Here is a 21,526-nt window from a genome sequence, read left to right as displayed (position 1 = left end):
CTCAAAACGATGAGCAGCCACAGTCGGCCGCGTTTTTCTGATATGCACCGCTCTTGGTGGAATCAAATATGCCAATTCACGTGAACACCTCCCGTGAAAGTATCTACAGAAGAGAGACAAATCTCTAACCTTTCTTTGATGTTCCAGGCTATCAATGTTGCACGTGATGTTCGCGTCCCCAGTTAGGCGAATGGCTCTTTTCAGGATGGAATCCAGCAACTTTAGGGTATGTTTGGGGGCAGAGCTCCATACATGAGAATAACACTCCAAAAAAAGGTCTGATCTGAGCTTTATAGAGCATCAAAAGTTGTTGAGGTGTGTACAGTGTTCTGGTTCAGAACAGTTTTCAAAGTTTTTGAGAAGCAGCTCTTGCAATTCCAGCGACATGATTGTGCCAAGACATATTGGTGTCCACTTTAACCCCCAACAAATTTATCGAAGCAGAAAGCGGAATTGTCTGACCTGACATTATTATATCCGGTTCGGAGACATTATATCCAATTCTCTGGCACGCAATCAACAATATTTTTTCCGAATTGCGGATCTGGATATTTAGTTGTTAGCAAAAATCACTCATTCTGAATTTATTAATGTATCACAGAATATCTATATTCCTATAACATATACAAATAGCATGCAGATAAAAAGTTGCCATAATAAATACGGTTTGAATGAAATAGCCCATTGTTTAGAAAAAATATGTTTTTTCCGTTAACTAGCTATCGCACCCCTACGAACGAAAACCCTCAGAAGGCGAAACTTGTGCGAGCTAAAGACTAACGATGTCTTACCTTTTAACGTGTGATTCCTAACACGGGTTGGACGATAGCAAATGAAAATCGAGCATTCAGCCTGGGGCTTGAACCATCGACTCACACATCGGCCGATTGACTGAGTGAACAAAGCACCCACGTCGAACCGCCCGGCTAAAAACCGGCAGCATTAAAAAAAAGGAATAATGTAAAGTTTGAGTTCATAAAAACTCACGTCAAACCGAAAACCCATGTAACATATCATTGAGTTGATAGTTCGTACTGGAACCTCTGGCGTGACATGAATCTTTTGAAAACACTTTCCCAACACCAGAACAAAATTACGGTCTCCCGACGCGCGTTTCGCTAACCAAGTAAGCGTCCCCAGGAGATCATTATGACTAAATTTTACTACTATGTTATTGTTTTTATATGCTAGTGGCCTAACTACTACCTGTTATTGTTCCTATGCTAAACTACATGTTTTTTAATACCTCTAATTTGTTATGTATTTTCTCTATGTTAGTGACTATCCCCTCCATTTTTCCCTGATATATATCTGTTTTTTATATAGAATTATTACGTAAAAGACCAAGCAAAGGGCTGCAGAGTGGCTTTCAAAACTGCACGTACCCTTTAACAAGTTTTGGACACTCTGAAAGACAAGACTTTTGATTTACGAAATAAGCTCCAAGGATTGTGATAAGAAATATGTTGGTCAAACCAAACAAACTATATTAGCTCGCTACAAGGAGCATGTTTCGCATGTTCGGTTTCATAGACCGGAGAAATCTAGTGTCACTCAACATGCCTTAGAGAACGACCATAGAATAAGTGAGAAATGTTTAAAATTGTTGAGACCAGTATGTGACAACAGGTTCCTGGATGCCTTCGAAACTTGCAAATCGAAAAGTCCGGAATGAGTTCTATGAATAGCGACAAAGGTGCTATTACGATCAGCACTTTGTTTGGTCGTATACGTATAATTCTTAATGAAAAACAGATGAATATTAGAGATGGTCACTAACATAGAGGAACTACATAACAAATTAGATGTATAAAAAAAAGTAGTTTACCATAGGAACAATAATAGGTAGTAGTTAGGTGATACTGTATTGCGGTTGCTGTATTTCTTGATATTGAAGGAGCATTTGACAATGCACTACCTAAATCTATAGGATTGTCTCTAGCTAAGAAAGGTATAGAATCGATCATAACTGGCTGAATCTATGATATGCTAGTAAACAGAACTGCAATATCGACTCTTCAAGGCGAGGCCATTACCGGCGGTAATTTACCGCCACTGTCCCTCAATGGTGAGGTCATTCCATTTGGAATGAAGATGAACTATCTTGGCATTGTTCTTGATAAAAGACTCACCTGGAACGCTCACTTGGAAAAAGTTTTACACAAAGCCAGACTGTCACTATGGACATGTCGAAGGATTTGTGGTAAAACTTGGGGTTTAGGTCCTAAACAAATCCACTGGATTTATATGATAATTGTCAGACTAATGATAACTTAGGATGCAATTGTCTGGTGGCCGAAGGCTTTACAGAAAACGGCCCAAGCTATGCGAAGCCTGCCCCGCTGGGGACCGAATCAGGTTCTTAGAGTTCGGCAGAGCCGTACTCTTATCATCTGACCTGAAAGACCACTCACCATACAAACTAATCGGCTTCGTTAAAAGCTGGGTTTATTTGGCCGAGTGTGAATAGGTGGTAGCTACAATAAATCATTGCGGGTTGCGGTGGAGCCTGCCCCGCTGGGGACCGAATCAGGTTCTTAGAGTTCGGCAGAGCCGTACCCTTATCATCTGACCTGAAAGACCACTCACCATACAAACTAATCGGCTTCTTTGAAAAGTTGGGTTTATTTGGCCGAGTGTGAATAGGTGGGAGCCATAATAAATCCTTGCAGGTTGCGGTGGAGGGTCGAGTAGACCCATTCACTTTAGTCCTAACCTAACCTAGGTAATACTAACCGGTAGTAGTTAGCTACTACTAACAGGTAGTACCTTAGTTAGGCCACTAACTAGTGTAATGATCTCCTGAGGACACTCAATTGGTTAGCAGAACGCCCGTTGAGAGACCGTAATTTTGTTTTAGTATTGGGGAAGTGTTTTCAATAGATATCATTGGGTGTAACACATGTAACACATCATTGGGTTACTTACATAGGTTTCAATAATTTTGTAAATAATTCATTTTCACATAGAAATTATTGTTTCAATTTTTTATCGCAGGTTTGTTCATTTTACTCTCAATCATCTCAGGTAATGTACTGTAAACAGTTCAAAACAATATATTTTCTCTAGGATGGGCTTTGTCAATATAAGAATGAGTTATTTTTTGATTGCTCGTTGTATTATATTGATAACCTAGCGGCAAAACTTTATTTGTGTGAAATCATGTTTGTTACGTGGTAGTTTAGAGAAGTGACAACCTTTTTACAGAACTTTTCTTGGGAGAATATCTAACGGTACCAAATATATTTTCAATGCTGCACTTCAAGCTACAATGTTGGTTTTCTACGAGACTTGAATATTTTATGAAAGACATTTTTTAGGGAGTCAAATACATATCTCACAAAATAAGCGTCATAGCTAAAATTCCCGATTTGTTTGAAAACTTGAGACGAATCGGTTACAGATGTAAGAACAATTTTAAAACTACCAACACATGGGAGATCTTATTTGACACAAACTGAACTATAAAATACGGTTGAAAAAAAGGAAGAGTATATTCACAATAAACCTTGTTTCTGTTATATAGATGAAACCTAGATACTTCTAGATGTGAGCAAAAATTGTATTCTTAAAAGTATAAAGAGGTAACAGGATCGAGGGGGGCATAGCAGATCATATTCTAAAATCAACTGGTGATCACGCAATGAAATGGAAAGAAACAAAATTGTCACGAAGGACTTCATAAAAAAAGTATAAAACTCAAAGAGTTTGCATATATTCCTTTAGCAGGTAAAAAGTGTATTTCAAACAGTTCTGAGGAAATGGATCATGCCCGGATGCCATTGGTAAGACGATAAGTTGAAAAAGGAAATTTTAACCTGAACTGAATTTTCAGAAAATATCTCGTATGTTATTCATGTAAACTATGGACATTTCATTTTTTTTATATGTGTTATTCACGAGTGAATTTTTCGGGATTTTGAAATCGGAACAGGATAATTTTCTGAAATTTCAACCATCAACAGAAGGCTAAATGAAGAAATTGATTTTTTTCCATTGATTATTAAATTTTTAGTCAAAATTTATAAATGCGACTAGTTACTAACTAATTTGATCCTTCAGAGGTACATATTAAGCAGAAACGAACTTTTCAGCTTGTCTTTTATTAAAAAATAACTAATCAATACAGTTTATTGCATGATTTTCACTATAAAAGATTTTCAAAAATCGCGACACGTACTTCGCTATACAATAGCTTCCTCAAACATAAACTGAAAGTGACTTCTAAATTACAAACATTTTTTACTCTAACCTATTACCTACTCGTATGCCTAATGAATGAATCTATCTGAAAAGGTCAGGTATGAATTCATTACCTATATTAATGATTTTAACCATAAATTTATCGAAAGTATACCTGTAAAAATATACGTAACTATTTTTACCTGCTAAGTGAACAGATTCTATAATAGCGAATTATTCAATTCAGCTTGATCGTTCATAAGATATTGAAATTTTTGAATTTGTTTATTTCCATACTCTCCAACAGGTTAACTTTCAACATTTCTGCTGGAAATGGAGGGGCTTGTATTCATGGTTGAACTCATGTCCCTCTGTGTGGCATATGTGGAATTTATTTTTCCATTCTGGAAACTATTTTTGTGTTCCTTTATGCGGGATTTGAACGTTCTTCCAGTTTGACCTATATAAAACATCGGGCATGACCCACATGATAATTTATACACTCCTGATTTTTTTGAAACTGAACTTTTATCTTTTTTATTCTTAATGTGCATGCTTAAGTTGTTGTTTGTTTTGAAAGCAGTATTTACATCTTTGCTGTGTAGAAAATCTGAAATATTTGTAGTGGGTTCGCCTAAGTAGGTTAAGGTTGTATAACTTTTATCCTCTTCTCTTCGAATTGGGTAAAGTTCTTTCAAAGCTTTACTGTATGTATAACTTTTTTGATAATAAAGAATGTATTAGACCGCTATCATAATCATTTTTAACGGCTATTTGCTTTATTATATCCAGTTCTTTATTGAAATTCGCCTCTGACAAGGGCACATTCATCAGTCTGTGGATCATACTGTTGAAAGCTGCTACCTTATGCTGAAATGGGTGAGTGGACGAATTATGAATAATAATTTCTGTATGTGCCGGTTTACCTTCATTACAACTTATCAAATTTTATATTGATTCATCTTTCTTTATTTTTCATATTGTGCAAAGTTATACACTCAAAAGATAGAAATATAGCTTTCTTAGTTTACTAGGCACTAAATATTGTCGTACGTGGTGGTTTTGTTGGTCACTATGTTTCTGTATATATTTTTCTGAGACTTTAGGTTGGTATTATCAGAGTGATTATTTGAATGAAAAATTATTTGTGTTATACACATTTGATAATGATGCAATTTTGCTTTTTCTTCGATATTTTTTTATTCAGATGCGTTCCTTCACTGCTTTGTGTCATATGTTTATATGATTGTTTCTTTTTCAGAATTAGACAAAGAACCTCGTTGAATATTGAAATATCAAATTACAATTTGACCTTCAAAAACGGATCTACCAATAAACAGTAATTTTTTAAATTCAAGGGATTGAAAGATCAACATTTGCGTTTAAAATAGAACATCGTCCTTAAAACACCAACGCTCCATTTCCTTACATCCTCAACTACTGCCAAATTCCTCAATTTACTCTATTTTAGTTTCTAATTCCTCCTCGTAGCGTTTAGTATTTTATCGGAAACACTTCTCCGTTCATTTCATTATCAGTTTCATCGAATACTTCCCGAAGAGGATATTTAATACCTAAAACTTCGTACTTAATTGCATTTTCGAACGCGAAATTGAGCAAGAGATTCTGAATTGTTAATGAAGAAGGAAATCAATGCTTTATTACTCGACCGACTCTCCAGAAGACGCAACGAAATGTTTTTCGGAGTCGGATAGTTTTTTCCGTTCGTTATCAAGAAAATGGAAATTGCCTCAGGAAATGCCCGGAATTTAGGAACGAGGGAAACGACATACTTCGTCACAATCGATTTTGCTTTTGGGAGTCTCTGCCCAGTTCCCATTATCGAGTGTGCCATAAAGAGAAGAGTAATTTTGATACAGAATCGGATGTATTCGAGGGTTCAGAATGTACTCGGCGAAGAGGCCGGATGTCCCCGTTTCGGGCCATATTTTATGCCGATATGTTTGAATCTGAAGGCATAACAATTTTTTCTCGCCCGTTTTCATCAATTTTCGAAAGTAAATCGTGAAATCCTTCTACCATAGACTTCTGAAATATGTAACTGAAGATCTTGTGGAAGATATATGATTCGGCTATCTGAAATTTATGAGTTAAGATAGAAAATTGGTTCCAATAAATAGGTCAATTTGTCAACGACTGGAATTATAAAATATTTACTTCGAGAAATTGAAGTCGTTTCCATCCAAAAATTCCTTGGCTAATATTGTTTTACTTCATGCAGTGCATTTCTTTAATGCCCCCCCCCCATTTTATTTTTTGAACAGGTCAACTCAAAAAATTGAAATTTGAGATAATGAAATTAATGAATGAATACTTTATTTTGAACTGTCATTTTTTGTTTGCCGTTATTGGAGTGACACCAACCCTCACATTTTCCGGGGAACACATACCCAATATCCAGAAAAAACTAACGTTTGGGCAGGAATATTGGGAAACTATATTGTGGGACCTCTGTTTATTGATCAAAATTCAACAGGGGAACTGTATTTGAATATGCTGGAAACTACTGTTGACCCTCCCATTACTGAATCGTCGAAGCGAATCCTAATGAATTTGATATGGATATTGTATTCCAACAAGATGGAGCACCACCAAGTTACTCCAGAAAAGTAAGAAACTATTTGGATACTACTTTTCCCGGTCGTTGGATAAGCCGTCGAGGTCCTACAGAATGGCCAGCCCGCTCGCCAGATTTGACATCTTTGGATTTTTTTATGGGGGTATTTGAAGCAAAAGGTGTACGAAACTGAACCTGCTTCAATATTAGATATACGGCAGAGAATAATAAATATTTGTAGAGATATTAACGTTACTGTGTTCGAAAATGTTCGGCGTGAAATATCGGATAGGCTGTTCATATGTCAAGAAGTTCAAGGCATCCATTTCAAGCATCTTCTGAACTGACCTCAAGCTTATTACCTTATATTATGTAGTTAAATGTCGATGTATTCAAGCAACTATTAAAAGTTCCACCATTTTGTAGTAGTTGAAGATATTGACATTATATTCTAGGGTTGTGAAGCATTTGTCAGGAGCTTCAAAAATATGTGTCTTTCCATTTAATGTTTTCCCCAAATGGCGCCCAGTCGCCATCTTGAAAGTTTCATCTGTCAATTTCACTTCAAAATAAAGTATTTATGCATTAATTTCATTATCCCAAATTTCAATTTTTTGAGTTGACCCGTTCAAAAAATAAAAGGGGGGGACATTAAAGAAATGCACTCTATTATATTTTCAGTTACAGATGCTTAGGATCTCAGGTCAAGCGCAATAGCCCCCCGATATTTCAAAAAGAAGAGTAATTTTGATTCAGGCATCAACGATTTTACCCCACTCGCTGTTATTAATTTTCTAAAGCGATTTCTGAAATTGAAATGGATATTTTTTAGAAAAGATTCATTTTCATTTTTGGGATAAAAGATTTTGGCTTTCTACTTCTCCATCTTTATATAAAGATTATGGGAACTTCCAAAGGAAGGAAGAAGCAATCAAGTTCAAAATAAACTATTCACAAAGATGTGTAAATCATGCATAGAAGTAACATTCAGATACAAACTGAAAGAATAAGACCTCCCGAAACAACTACTTTCACAAAAACATTGAAAAACTATAAAGATTGAATTATATGAAAATAACTTTTTTCTATTCGGTATGTATAATTATTATATTGAAGAGTTACGATATAAAATTTCACTTTTAGGAAAATTTTCGGAATAGAACACTTGTTTTGGAAAATATTACAAGATAGAGCAATCAATTCATTCATAATATTACGATGTTATGTCACGAAAGAGTTGAATCTACTCATGTCACAATGACAGTACTCTTATTTGATTTGATCCTAGAAAACTCCGATTGGTGACTCCGAACAACTTCATTAATATGAGGAGAGGTGAAAAAACTATTGAAATGTATGTTTTAGCACGATTCCTAGAAGGGCCAGATAATATGCAGTGAAAATCGAAAATCCCAGAATTGGAACAAACCGGTTGCAGTCTAATCTTAATTACAATTCTCTGAAGACACTGTCAACTCAGCATTGGCAGACATTTTTGAACATTGTGTCAATTTTATTGGATTGGATATCAGATTTTCTAACCTTCAGGAAACGACTTGTCACTGTAGGCAATGAAAACTGAAAGTAGAAGTTAGAGTATTGATCTAGGTATACCACAAGGTTCCATTTTTGGAGAGCTGTAACTCTGGAAATGAGGGGGAACGCCGATTTTTTCTTTCGGATTCGTAATCCTCACGTCAAAATACGTAAGTACACTAATATTTTTTGCAAAAATCGGATGTTGCAGCTTATCTGAAATTTTACCTGGAAGTGTAGCTAGAAATAGAGGGCCTCAAGGAAAATCTCTTTCAGATGAAGAAAAATGAAATATTTTTTTTCTGTAAAGTGAAAACTAAAGCACCACTGGATATACAATCCAACAAAGTTTACAAATTGAACTGTGGAAACTGTCCCAAATGCTATGTTGGCCAAATCGGGTGTTATCTCAAAACACAAGTTTCAGCCATATGAGATATTATAAAAAAGCTTAATATCAAGAATCCCACAGCCCTTGTTGATCGGGAAAGAGAGCATGGAAACATGTCGTTGTTACTTCTAACAACATTAACAATGACAGCAATTATAAAGTTTGTCGCATACATGTTTTATAAAATTCATTGCTACAGAGCCCTGGAGAAAAATGTAATTGAATTCGAAACGTTGGCAAGAAATCAATAGTTTTTCTTAGATAATTCATTCTGTTACCCAACAAAACTTTTTGAAACCGGAGTTTATCCTCATTGCGTAGTATCAGTGCAACAGGAGAGGTTCTACAAAATGGCCATCCAAATCCCCTGATTTGACTTCACTGTATGGGGATGGTTGAAATCAAAAGACACAACAAACTATTTATAGATAATTTACGGGAAGAAATTACCAGGTGATGTAGGCTACTAACACCTTATATTATTCAGTATGTAAGGGAGGAAACAGAAGATCGTTCATACATTTATATGCAAGTTAATGGTGCTGAGTTTGAACAAGTGAATCGTTCTGTTGAGTTTCACTTTCTAGTTCAAAATAAAATACAAAATTCACGAAAGTGTTAGGTTGTTTCAAAATTGTTTTCCGTGTTTATGAATTTTCTTTGAACGGTAATATCTCAGTGAATACTCATTCAATTTAAGCGTCATTTGAATCAGTGCACTTTTGCCAACGTAACACAAGTCGTTTAATTCTATCAGCATAAAATTTGTGTGCTCGAGATTCGATGAGGTTGACGAAAGCCGTTTTTGCCTGATCCTGGCGAAGGTTCTTCCGGTGATACAGTTATCAAAGTGCTTGAAAAGATGGTAGTCGGTTGGCGAGAGGTCTGGGAAGTATGGAGGATGAGGCAGAACTCTGACGAATAATTCGTTTAATTTTCAACCAGTGATTTGCGAAACGTGCAGACGGGCGTTATCGTGGAGCAGGATCGGACATCTTCTGTTGACCAGTGCCGGCTCCTACTAACATTTTTTTTACATTTCTTCGTGTTCCTCACAATAGGAATCTGGTGAGAGAGTTTGGCTCGGTTGCAGAAAGTTATAGTGCCTTTGGGAAGTGCTTGGTTGGCCCATCGGTGTCATACCACCGTCCTGAGGTGGTTTAACATGGAGCTACAAAAACACATGATACTAACACGAACAAAAGTTTTAAAATAACCTAATATTTCAATTTTGCTGATATTATTTACCGTTGAAATGTCAAAAATGTTGCAGGGTTGAATAAGAATTGGAAAAAAGGTGTCACGTGAGTTGTTAAGGTGAAGGGGTTAATTTTCACATATGTTCCTCTCAAAGCTGACGTTGACGTGCTTTGACGATTTATTCAGTCTCAATTTCAAATGACTTATTGGGGGTATCCCGTTTCAACTGCAATACACTGTCTATAAGATTTATATAGTAACGTATCGAAATGAACCAGGAATTTGTTCTTTACACATGTATAAAGTTCTCTCACATTTTTATTCAATCCGATATTGGAAACTAAAAACTCAATACAATTTATTTCCTCTTTGGTATCAGTATTATCAAAGCATAATTATTTTTGAGACGAGTAACTCATAATTTCTAAACTCATGTCATATTCTGGACATAACTTTGTGAGCAATAATTCATTTAAAACAACGCAAATACAGGGTGTTATGTCAATTTGGTGCAAAGTTCATCTTTTGAAAACAGACAGATTGATAATAATAATTTCATTCTCAGTTTTATTCGTTTTTTATATCTTCGGCATGCCGTCAGATATGGTTAGTAGGAAATAAAAAAAATAAAAACCTTCTACAGACCAGAATATGAACTTGGAACGCTTGTGAGGATATGTATCAACAAAATGTAGTGAATATGAGCAGAAAATGTAATGAAAACGATAACTAATAATGACAATATATCCCTTTTTGAAAATTATCCCAGGCTATAATCTAATAATCTCCCTTCTTTCGTTTCTTTTAGCAGATCTACGTTGGATAATACTGTGAAAGAAGATTTCTTGTGTGTTAATGTTTAATTATCAGAACAATATTTCAGAACACCAAACTAGTGATTTGTTCATTTTCCTGTGTATTTTTCTGAACTCACGGTAAGCGAGAGAGATTAAAATTTGAGTAGTCGTCTAGCACCTAAGTAAATATTTGTTTACTCTATTAGAAAGTTAAGGAATGCAAGAAGTCTTCCCTCTACAAAGATGAATGGTTAGTCAATAAGGCCTTGTAAACCACCAAATCTTCCTTTCGTAAAACAGAAAGTTGCGAAAAAACTGGCGACTCCTACATTTTTTCTGATTGGGCGTTTTATTTTGATGGCGATCCTAAATTTGAGAGGTTCAGAAATCGAGTTTTCCACAAAATCGGACAAAGATTCGTAAACAAGGCGGTCTACATCGACACAAAAAGCCAAGGGCTCCGCTACTATCAAGACATTCAATCTCACCTCTTCGTCAAACTCGAAGTCGCCTTCGAACTTCCTCTTGCGCTTCGCCTCACTTGCATAAATGACGGCGGCGAGGGCAAACATCAATAAAATCAGCCTCATCTTTGCGGGTTTTCGCGAACGTTCTCAACAAAATCACTGAAATGTTTATGTCAGACGGAACACAATCGAAGAATCCTCAGTTACGAGCGCCATGGACGATGGACGAGCAGACACGACGACTTTTTGATTATTCGATTCCAGTGGCCTGCCTATCTTCTGGTCTTCTGCGATGTTGCCGCGCGCTCTTTCCGTAAAGTCGCTAGGTTTGGGGCTAAAAAAAGGGTCGGGAATAGGACGCGGACGACACGGGGGTAACGAGGAAAAATCTGGAGTAATTTGGAGGTTTTTATGATGAAAAGTCTGGAGGTTTCATGTCAGGTGACCCAGCATGCCGTTCTATAGAACCTCGTCTGTTTATTTAATAACTGCGTATAAACTAGCTACTGTCGTATAGTTGCCAATTGAAAATTCTTGGGATTGATATCCAAGCAAATACAATTACATCTTCAAGGTTTTGCAGCCATGTCGCAATAGTATTTGCTGTGTTGCATTCCAAGTCAGCAAGAAGTGACAATGGCAGTTCTTATTTATTTGAAGTCCCAATTTATTCTTTCAAGCCATCATTTTAATTCAATAATTCTTGGAATTTTTTATAAATCCCCTTTTTAGTAATGTTTTCTATATCCGGAATACACTTCACTGGTCCACTTACTATTGTCTCCAAGAACATAATTGCTAATTGGTAGTTTTTATGCAGTACGAAAGACAGATACTAGTCTAATTAGTTTTATTCTAACTACTGAATAATGTGAATATCAAATACTAAAATAATATGCAAAATATGTTTCTGAATAGATTGATGTTAATTATAAGGTAGGATGTTAGCTTTACTTCCTTTCTATATCAAATTGGTTTGCTTTCAACTGACATGGTCTGAGATCAGACTGAAATACGCATTATTGCTAGATATCTACAAATGTGAGTGTTGAGATGCATTCATTATTTCTAGACTCCTCAAGACAAAATATGGTGGTACGTAAAAAAGAAATTATATAGTTGGCAAGATTTCACCTCTGAATCACCTTAAAAGGTATCTAATGCCCGAGATAGAATGTAAGAAATATTAATAGTGTAACTGGCAGAGAAAATAAGTGATTTATGACACTGACGACATTTATTGTTGTTATTTTTAGTAGTGTTACAAGAGTAGATAATTGGGGAATACTGCAGTGCCCCACACTATATAATTTACTAGATGAAAGAAGGAGAATAGCTCAGTAGATGGATTTCAGTGGACTTCATTTCCTTCAAATCAGTTTTTTGGATAATAAAACTTTGTTTGTTCAGATACGTGTCTATTCGTTCAATAAAGTGTTTTTTGAATATATTAGTTATGGATTTTCATCAAGTATCGGCCAATTCCATCATATATCTATCAGAAAACAACTACTCCCCTGGCTGATACCACGAAGGGCGTTGGATTATATCCTTCACTGACGTTATTCCTGCATATGTTATTGGCGATACAACTGCAGCAATATATTTTCAATTATTGGAACACACTTGCAGACCGGTTTCGGGCTGTTTGGTCACTCGTCAGTGCAAGGTAGTATCTATCATCAACATAAAGTCGATGATTTCCGATAATTGAAAATCGAATTCTTTCAGAGTATCATTCGAACTAGGCTGAAGCGGACAACAAACAACAGGTTTGCCATCGCCCCATCTGCCTTAGAACGAGGTAACCAACCACATATCTGAAATTTGCCCAATTTCTCGTATAAGTAAATAAAACTTTTCACATATAGACAGTGGGCATACTTGAAGACTGGCTATATTTGATTTATAGTGGCTATATTTTATGTGAAATGAATTTCATCAGTTTTGAAGTTGGAAACCTGAAGTTTTCGGTTGATAAAAAAATATTGTAACTATTTGTTTAAAATTATCTGTCACGAAACTTAATGTGACAAACCAAATTCTACGCGACCGAAGCCGCGGGCGACAACTAGTACTTTCATAAAAAAAAAAGAACGAGAATCTTTGGTTTGAATAGTTTTGGAACGAATGCTACTGAGAAAAGTGAATAATTATACCTGTAAAGCCGGTGAATTATCTGCTATCCTACAGTGGTATTAACAGCAAACAACTGAGAAGAAATATATTATAGAAATTTCAGTGCTCATATTATAATGGAGATATCCGACCTTGAATAAAGTTCGTAAGTATCAGATGTTATCGTAGCACAAGTGCTACTGAGAACAACTCATCAGTAGCACTTGTGCTAACTGATATGAACTTTGCCTTTTGTTATATCAGCAACTAGCTCTTTAATTTATCTAAATATTTTTATGTAACTACAGCTGGGAAACAATAAAGACGATTATTATTATCAACCTACTTAAATATTTAGTAAAAATTATAGAAGTACTAAAGAATATTCAAACTGAATTGAAAGGGGTATTTTTTTAGGAGAGACTAATTTTTAGAAGAAAATTCCCACATTTTATGTATGATGATGGAGAAGTAGAAAGCCAAAACTCTTCTTTCCCAATATTCAAACTGTAATTGAGTTAAGTATATGAATAATTGGGTTCAACTCGAATTGTTTGATTAATTTCTTAGAAAATCACATCGAGAGGATTTTGTAGATTATTATAAATTATTATTGATTTTTCTCATATTCCTCTTTTAACAGAATATCTTCATCAGTGAAAACTATCTTGTCAAGGCGATGTTTCTTTCCATGGTTTTTTCCTGAAGCTGAAAAGAGAATACGCCATAAGATCTGAAATACAACGCCCTGGATTACTTACGTTGTTCTTTTGTATTTCACTGATTTTTTTTAACTTTTGTGTTACTTTGACAATGTTCATAAATTGTTAATTTTAATGGAAACCTTTTATATAAACCTCAGAGGAAAAAACTTCTTTTTCTGATATATAAACGTATCTTTGAGATATCAACACAAATTGATTAACTCTTCAAATTTCTCAAAGAGTTTGAAATGCATGCCAGAAAAAGTAAAAATTTTAGATTGGCTCTCATTTATATCCAATTGAGTTGAATATTGTATTATCTTGATATCAGAAAGTACTTACATATCTGCCTGGAAGTACAAAAGAACGTGTTACCCTGATAGATTATGCGGATAAAATTGGAATCGAAGTTATAGTGGAAACAGAACACATTATATCTTACAGGTTATGATAGAGTGGCTGAAGGGCATGGCGGAGGATAGGACGATGTGATGGAATGGCACTCTGGCACAAAATGAATATTGTCTTCCGAATTAGAACACGAGAACTGTCATCTCTAGCGTACAGGGGAGCTATCAATCTGAGAGTCATTGGTGATGGCCAGAATCTCTGGTGCAAAGTGAAATCAAACAGTAACCACTAATATAAAAGATGCAGCAAAAAATGGGAACGCTGAAATGATATCCAAATACTTTTATTGAAGTATTGCTCAAGACAGTCTCAAGAAGATTTGTCCTTCATTAGACAAAAATCGGTCTCAAGTCTAAGTAGTTTCAAAGAGTGTTTCCTTTCAGGAAATCTTCCGAAGGAAACGAATTACTGACGAAGTAGTCAAGGACGGATTTGGATATAAATTGTGGAGGAGTCAATTTCTAAATTTCAGGGTGTGTTAATTTTCAGAAAGGATAATTCATATATGAAAAATATATGAGTGTATATATATTACAATACTCATTTGAAATGCATTGAATGTTGATTCCGAATTGTAATACCCCCATTATCTCGTCCCCACTTAAAAGGAATGTAATATAATTCATTATTCAGGAAAATGCTGAGGAACCGATAAATCCAACCGAATCTGGCAACACCGCACCAATCTTTCTGATCGGAGAGTGCGCCTCGCTTGCAAGAAGACCTTTCTTGTGCAGTGCAGGATCAGGTAGAGTGGTGGGGGTGAGCTACCGAATATCAAATCAATGTCCAATGCTAAGAGTAGGGGTGAGATGAGTACGTTTTACGTTGTGGATTCGATTTATCATTTTATCTGTCTAATCTCGGTTTCTCTGTCTAGGTTTGTACGCTCATTTCTGCTCTATGCTCCTCCTTATACAAGGGTAATCACACCGGCGTCATCCGGGGGGGCTGCGACAGTTACGGGTCCGCTGTTTTCATTGAGTTGATGAAATGTAGATGGAAACTATGGAAAGGAATTAATGAAGCAGATACTTCGTTAGAGCTACGGCTAGAGGGTGTCCCTGATTGTTAACTCTAATTCTTATTCATTATGCCCAAGCACTTGCAGTTATTATATAGGGGAGCTTGTAGGTGAGGTTTCTGCGATATGGGGTCGGCAGTCATTTAATTTGCGAGGGTGCGATTTGAATTACCTGGAACTTATTTACGGAATGAAATATTCACTGTCCCAGAAATATTTTTTATCTTTCTACTCTCTGGGCCGGTGTTCCTGAATTATTACTTTCTTCCTGAATTATTACTTTCTTTCAATTCCAACTACATTGTGTAGTTGGAACGAGGAAGTACAAAAAGGGAAAGGAAATCGAATGAAAATGTAACAAAACTTCTCCGTAATGCTTCCACCAATCCAAATGTTTAAAATAATGACAGCACATAACCTCCGTTTTCGCGTTTTGACGTTGGATTATCATTTATGTAAAACATACTGTAGTAGAAAACTTATCAAAACGAGAATGTCACGTTTAGTTATAGGTACTCATCGTCATACAAAAGCTTTGTGGAGTGAACTGACAAAAGAACTGGAGCTTACAAAGAAGGTTTAGTTTCATAAAAAATCATTCAGGTTTTAGGTCATCTGTTTTTCTGAATCTTAGCAAGCGATACACCGAACCCAACCAGTAGAAATGCTGTTGCAAGCGATAGTTCTACTGATAGAAACACGATTTTTCGTTTGACATATTTTTTTCTAAGTCGGGTTGTAAAAGCAAAACTATGGAGGATATAAGTGAAATTGTTTCGATAGTCTAGCCTATTCAGGCAAAACTTTTAGCACGACTCAACTGGGGTATGATTGTATAAGCATAGTTTGAGTGTGCATGCATGCGGTTGAAATATTAAGCTTAGCTTAAATATGATTATGAAGCAGGTTCAACGGTAAATTTTTGAAGCTCAAACCTAACCTATATGCGATGATTCTATTTTAATATTGCCATTCTATGCCATCGGAAAATTTTTTCCAAGCTGCGGGTGGATTTTCCAAAGTTGGTAAAAGTACAGTTAGTCGTTTAGTGTGAATGAAAAGGATATGAGACAAATTTCCTAGTTTTATCTATATCGCCATGTTTTCCAAAAGACACCTTTTATCAACAACTTCAGTAGATCCCCAAAAAAAAGCAGCTATTATAAAATAATTTCTATTTTAGGATTTACCATCAAACTTATATAGGAACAAGTCCATGACGACATAATAGCTTCAATCTCTTATGATATTGCAAAATTTCTGTTATAATTTATGAAAAATGCGGAATTTCATTCGCTTTTTTAGTTAAAATATGAACATATCTTATCTTGTTCGAGTTCTTCTACTTTTTTATGGATCATTCTTCTACTACGATTAGGATCCATTATTTATTAACAAATAATGCTCACCTTTCAAATTACTGTTAAAATTATTGTTTATTTGCACGATTTCGTTCTGCCAACCTAAGAAGTTTTGTTGAACTTGAAAAACATTAGATTGTACAACGGGTTACAATATTTCAAAAAAATTCTAGGTTGAGTGAAATTCAACTGAAACTGTACAACTGAGCCTGAGAAGTATAACTGACAAATTGGATAAATTCTTATCTGAATTTTTATTCAAGCGCAGTAACATTAATGAACCAATTTAGTAATCTGCCCTTCCCATTTGATTAGTTAAAAAAAATTGATTTCAAGCGAGTGAAAACTCAAAGAGTGGTTATGAAAAATTTGCATGTCACTTCTCAACAGACGTCAAATTGAAGTCTTGGAACATTCCAACCAAAATGTATTATTGTCCTGTTCTACAGTTTCGGTTTCTAATATGTGTAAATTAATTTTAATTGAATGGGTAGGGTGAAAATTAAAAATCACAGTTTACACAACACTGACATTTAATGCTAACAACTGTTTCGACACACTATGTCATCTTCTGAGCGAGTTATAAACTAACCTAGGTATATGATGTCATCTCCTTGAATACCAAAAGTTACATTGGTAGGTAGGGAGAGGTATCCCAACATACCAATGCAACTTTTAGTGTTGGAGGAGATGACATCATATTCCTAGGTTAGTTTATAATTCACTCAGAAGATGACACAGTGTGTCGAAACAGCTGTTAATATTAAATGTCGGTGTTGTCGAAATTGTGAAGTATTTTTTTCACTCTACCCTTTCAATTATTGTCCGGCATTTTATTCAAATATTTACTAGATATAACAATTAATTTTTCAGAAAACGATATATCGAATATTCTGAAATTTATAAAAAACAAACCGCTGTAGTTTCGAAGAATCATCTTCAAAGCTTTTGAAACACATTGAAGATGAATATCATTCAACCTTTGATATACCGGGTAACACCGAAATAAGTGTACAGTGAGGTAAAAAGTCTGATAATGGAAAAGAAGGCATAATTAATCGAAACCGATATTTCCACCGATGAAACAATCGAAAATCTGTACATGTTTGACTGGAAATAAACCCGAGTCGAAAACTTCCAAAAGAACCTTGTATATTTTTTAGACCATTTGATAGAATCTAAAATTATCTATGCAACGATATAACACAAGTTACCACTTCTTTTCAAAATGATGCCGTAGAAGCCATTTTCTCCGAATTCAAAATGGCTGCACAGACATTATCTATGTAAATACTGACAAACATGATATACTCGTATTGAGAAACAAAAAAAGAAATTTATTCAGTTATTCATTCAGTTATTTTTTAAATGCCAGTTTTTCTTCATTCATATCAAAAATCTCAATATGGAAGATTATTGTTCAAACCATTACATTAAATTGTACCTTTCTTGCTATAAAATAAATTCTAAAATAGTATGCGGTTCATCTGTATGTGCCAGTGAAAAAGTGGAAGTTCCAAAGCTGTTCTATCTTATTGTGAGACTGACAAATAGAATAAATATAGAGAAAAAGAAAGTAATACAAATTATGAAATTTTAAAACAGCAACGAAATTTAATTGGCGCTCCGGAGCGACTTGATTGATTCCAGTGGCGCATTTGCTATATCAGTTGTAGGAAAACCCGGAAAAACCTGCAGCAACACATCATCTGGAGATCTTGATCTGCCAATGTCCTCTCTTTCGTAGAATAAAATGTAGGGTGTCTCCAGAGGCTCCAATAAATTCAATATATCGTCAGAATATTAAGTGACACGACTATCATCAAACTAAAACCAGTCCGTTTCGTCTTTGAACAATGCGTAATAATGACCAGATTCAACGCCACAACCACAGTGAACATAATAACTGCATGAAGATTGTAACCTTCGTAAGAGTTTGGTGTTTCTGTCAAAGGTTGAATCATGTTTGAAGATCATCAGTGTTATTATTAGATTGACTGGTTCCTCAGCTATACTTATTGTCATATAATAGTCAGTTAGTCTGGCGCATATTTGGAAATATAGATGAGCATCACTCATTAAAAATTTTGTTTTCAGATGATTTCACAATAAGCTTTGCATGGACTGGTTATTCATATTAGAAAACGCTAGTTGAAGTTCCAGAAAGTCACATACATTTTTGCTACCTCTTGACCATGTACTACAAAGTAAACTAGTGAGGATTTTTTCAGCAAAAGATCTACAAACATAAGACGAGATAGACTGTACGGAATCATTCAATCCAGAGAAGTCAGGAGTATTTATTCTGCTATTTTTTGCTCACAAAGGATATTCAACAAGAACCCCAAAAATTCGGAACAATCCTCTTGTTGGCCTAACGAGTATCTAGTGGACTTCAAAGACTCTAGGAAACATTCTTACAAAACTGCAGCTGCATGAACAGGTGTTTGAGTTTGGTGAATAAGTAGGAAACATTCTTGTTCATCGTTAAAACCTCGTTCTTGAAATTCTTCGTCATGAACAACACTTGTAAAATGCTATTCGTGTAGCAAGTGTTTCTTAAATTATCTAATTCAATTTTCTTCGCAAGATTTTCAGGACATGTTCCACAGAATCTGCATCAGAACCATTTCTCAAGCTGCATTCAATCCTTCCAAATGATGAAGGGTTTCGTAGAGGGGTTGATTCGGCTCTTGCTCCATGAAGCTCTTTCACTGAAAGGGAACCAAAAGCACGTGGGCTGCAGCTCATATTTGGGGGGGCAAAAATGATCTATATCCATTGACCGCATTGAAAAAGGAAAAGGTGGATTAATCACTTGCGAATTAACCTTGATAGGAGACTGATGAATATCTCGACTTGTTTCGAAGAGATTTTAGATCCGTACTGAAATGAGGGCAATGCATGATCTCATCAACATTATGTGAAGGAGGAATAGTTTCAAAGACCGAAGTAGCATTACCACATTGAATAGCGATACTGATTCTTTCTATCAAAAAAGAGAAAGAACGGTAATCTTTCGTTGCTTGGCCTAATCTCCTTCCTAGTTCATGAACGAATAACTCCGGGCCATAAACACCAAAAGTTTCAACCGCTACTGGATGGAACAAATATCAAGATTGTGGTATTTTTTCGTTTTAACTTTTCGCCAGACAATGCTGCACTTCCAGCAGACTTCGAACTTTCGGCTAGATGGGAAGCCGCCACCATGTCAATGAAGTGAAGTCCCGTACCACAGGTTTACCGTATTTCCATGGTAGAAGAGACATACTATGTGGTCGTTTATCATCATCTCGACTGGTACCTAAGGGTTCCAGAATTGCAGGGACATCCACCGATACCATAGCCCGTTTCAGTATGTCGTTCCCCTGGTGATATGTACGCCCTGCACTTCTCCTCCAACACAAACCATGTGTACCTTTCTCGTCAACTTTTTCTGTAGAGAAAGAGATATACTTAAATATACAATTTTGAAAAATATCACTTCCTATTAAGATTTTCGAGATAGTTGAACTGAAAAGTGACATTAAAAAAAAATGAAAAGTACGTGAATTGGTGAAAAATTTCATTTCTTGAATTATTTCTTAAAAAATTGAATAAACTTCGTCTTTCGTTTCTCACTATATCAAGTTATTAGCATCATCAAAATATCTCCTAATGATGCTAACTTGGTTAGCGAAATTTGCATCAAGATGGTCTTTTTGTTCTGGTGTGAAAGGAGTATTTCAATATGTTCATTTTACGCCAGAAGTTCCAAATACCGATACTCCTTCATATATTACATTGTGTAGTGATATCGATGATATAAATGATATCTGTTTGAATTCCACAACGAGATTTTGGGGTACTATCTGTATGAAAATATGTGTAATTCAATGTTCATTGAAGTAGTTGTTCCGAAAGGGCTTTATCTTTTCGTATAATTCAAAGTTTTTGTGAAATTGTTTGTTTTAGAGGGGTTTTCAGTTTGAATCTGAAAGATACTTCTGTGTGAATAGTTTTTTGTAGTTATTTTATTTTTTTCCTTCCTTTGTAAGTTTCCCATTATTTATGTTTTGATGATAGGGAAGTAGAAAGCCAAAAACTTTTTTATACAAAAAACTAACCTCTCCTGAAAATATTCCCGTTTCAATTCAATTGAACTGAACTGAAAAATATAATATCATAATAATTGTTTTTTTTATTTATAAGAAACTTTGAGTATATCATAATAATATCACAAACAATCTGTTATTGACATAAGGGAAGTCAGGAATAAGAGATGGGATTGAGTCTTATATTAGGAACCACAGAACAATCAAATTCAGATAAGATATTTATCCTGTTTATCTCGAAGTTCCACTGGGAGATGCTCCAGGACCACTTCTATTTTTTGGTCAATTTTGCCTAAATCCATTTGTTAGCAATCTTTGCTGACGATACTATAATTACTGTAGTTGATAAAACATATGTGAAACAACAAGAAAATATAAATCGACAGATGAGGTGAATGTTGAAATTCTATTTGGATGGAAAAGGATTGACTGAATTTACGTTGGCCTAAAGCCACTTATATGAAAAGTGACGTTATATGCACGTCTCTTTTTCTGTTAGAAAATATTTTTTTGACTCTGGAGAAATAATACTCTTCTTCTTGTCCAATTTTTTTACAATACCTAACTATGTAATTTTCTTATATTTATATTTACAATCAAATTACGTATATTTGTATCGTATTTTTATCATTATTAAAATTATATTTAGTCTAGTAACTTGCC

At 35.2% G+C, this 21,526-nt stretch overlaps 1 protein-coding gene across 1 annotated transcript in view; it reads right to left on the bottom strand.

Moving 5' to 3' along the window:
* Positions 1 to 11,411, bottom strand: part of Cow (Proteoglycan Cow) — a 71,912-nt gene extending 60,501 nt beyond the window's left edge. Inside the window, exon 1 of the mRNA XM_074183101.1 lies at positions 11,173 to 11,411. Coding sequence (XP_074039202.1) covers positions 11,173 to 11,274 — 102 coding nt within the window. The 5' untranslated portion in view covers positions 11,275 to 11,411. The remainder of the gene's footprint in view (positions 1 to 11,172) is intronic.
* Positions 11,412 to 21,526: the final 10,115 nt, after the last annotated feature.

Source organism: Leptinotarsa decemlineata, unplaced genomic scaffold, assembly GCF_025532065.1.
Source record: "Leptinotarsa decemlineata unplaced genomic scaffold, Ldec_3_MD MMD2_tig00026330_RagTag_RagTag, whole genome shotgun sequence".
NCBI lineage: Eukaryota > Metazoa > Arthropoda > Insecta > Coleoptera > Chrysomelidae > Leptinotarsa > Leptinotarsa decemlineata.
The sequence above is the reverse complement of the archived record's forward strand: the minus strand, read 5'-3'. Positions and strand labels throughout refer to the sequence as shown.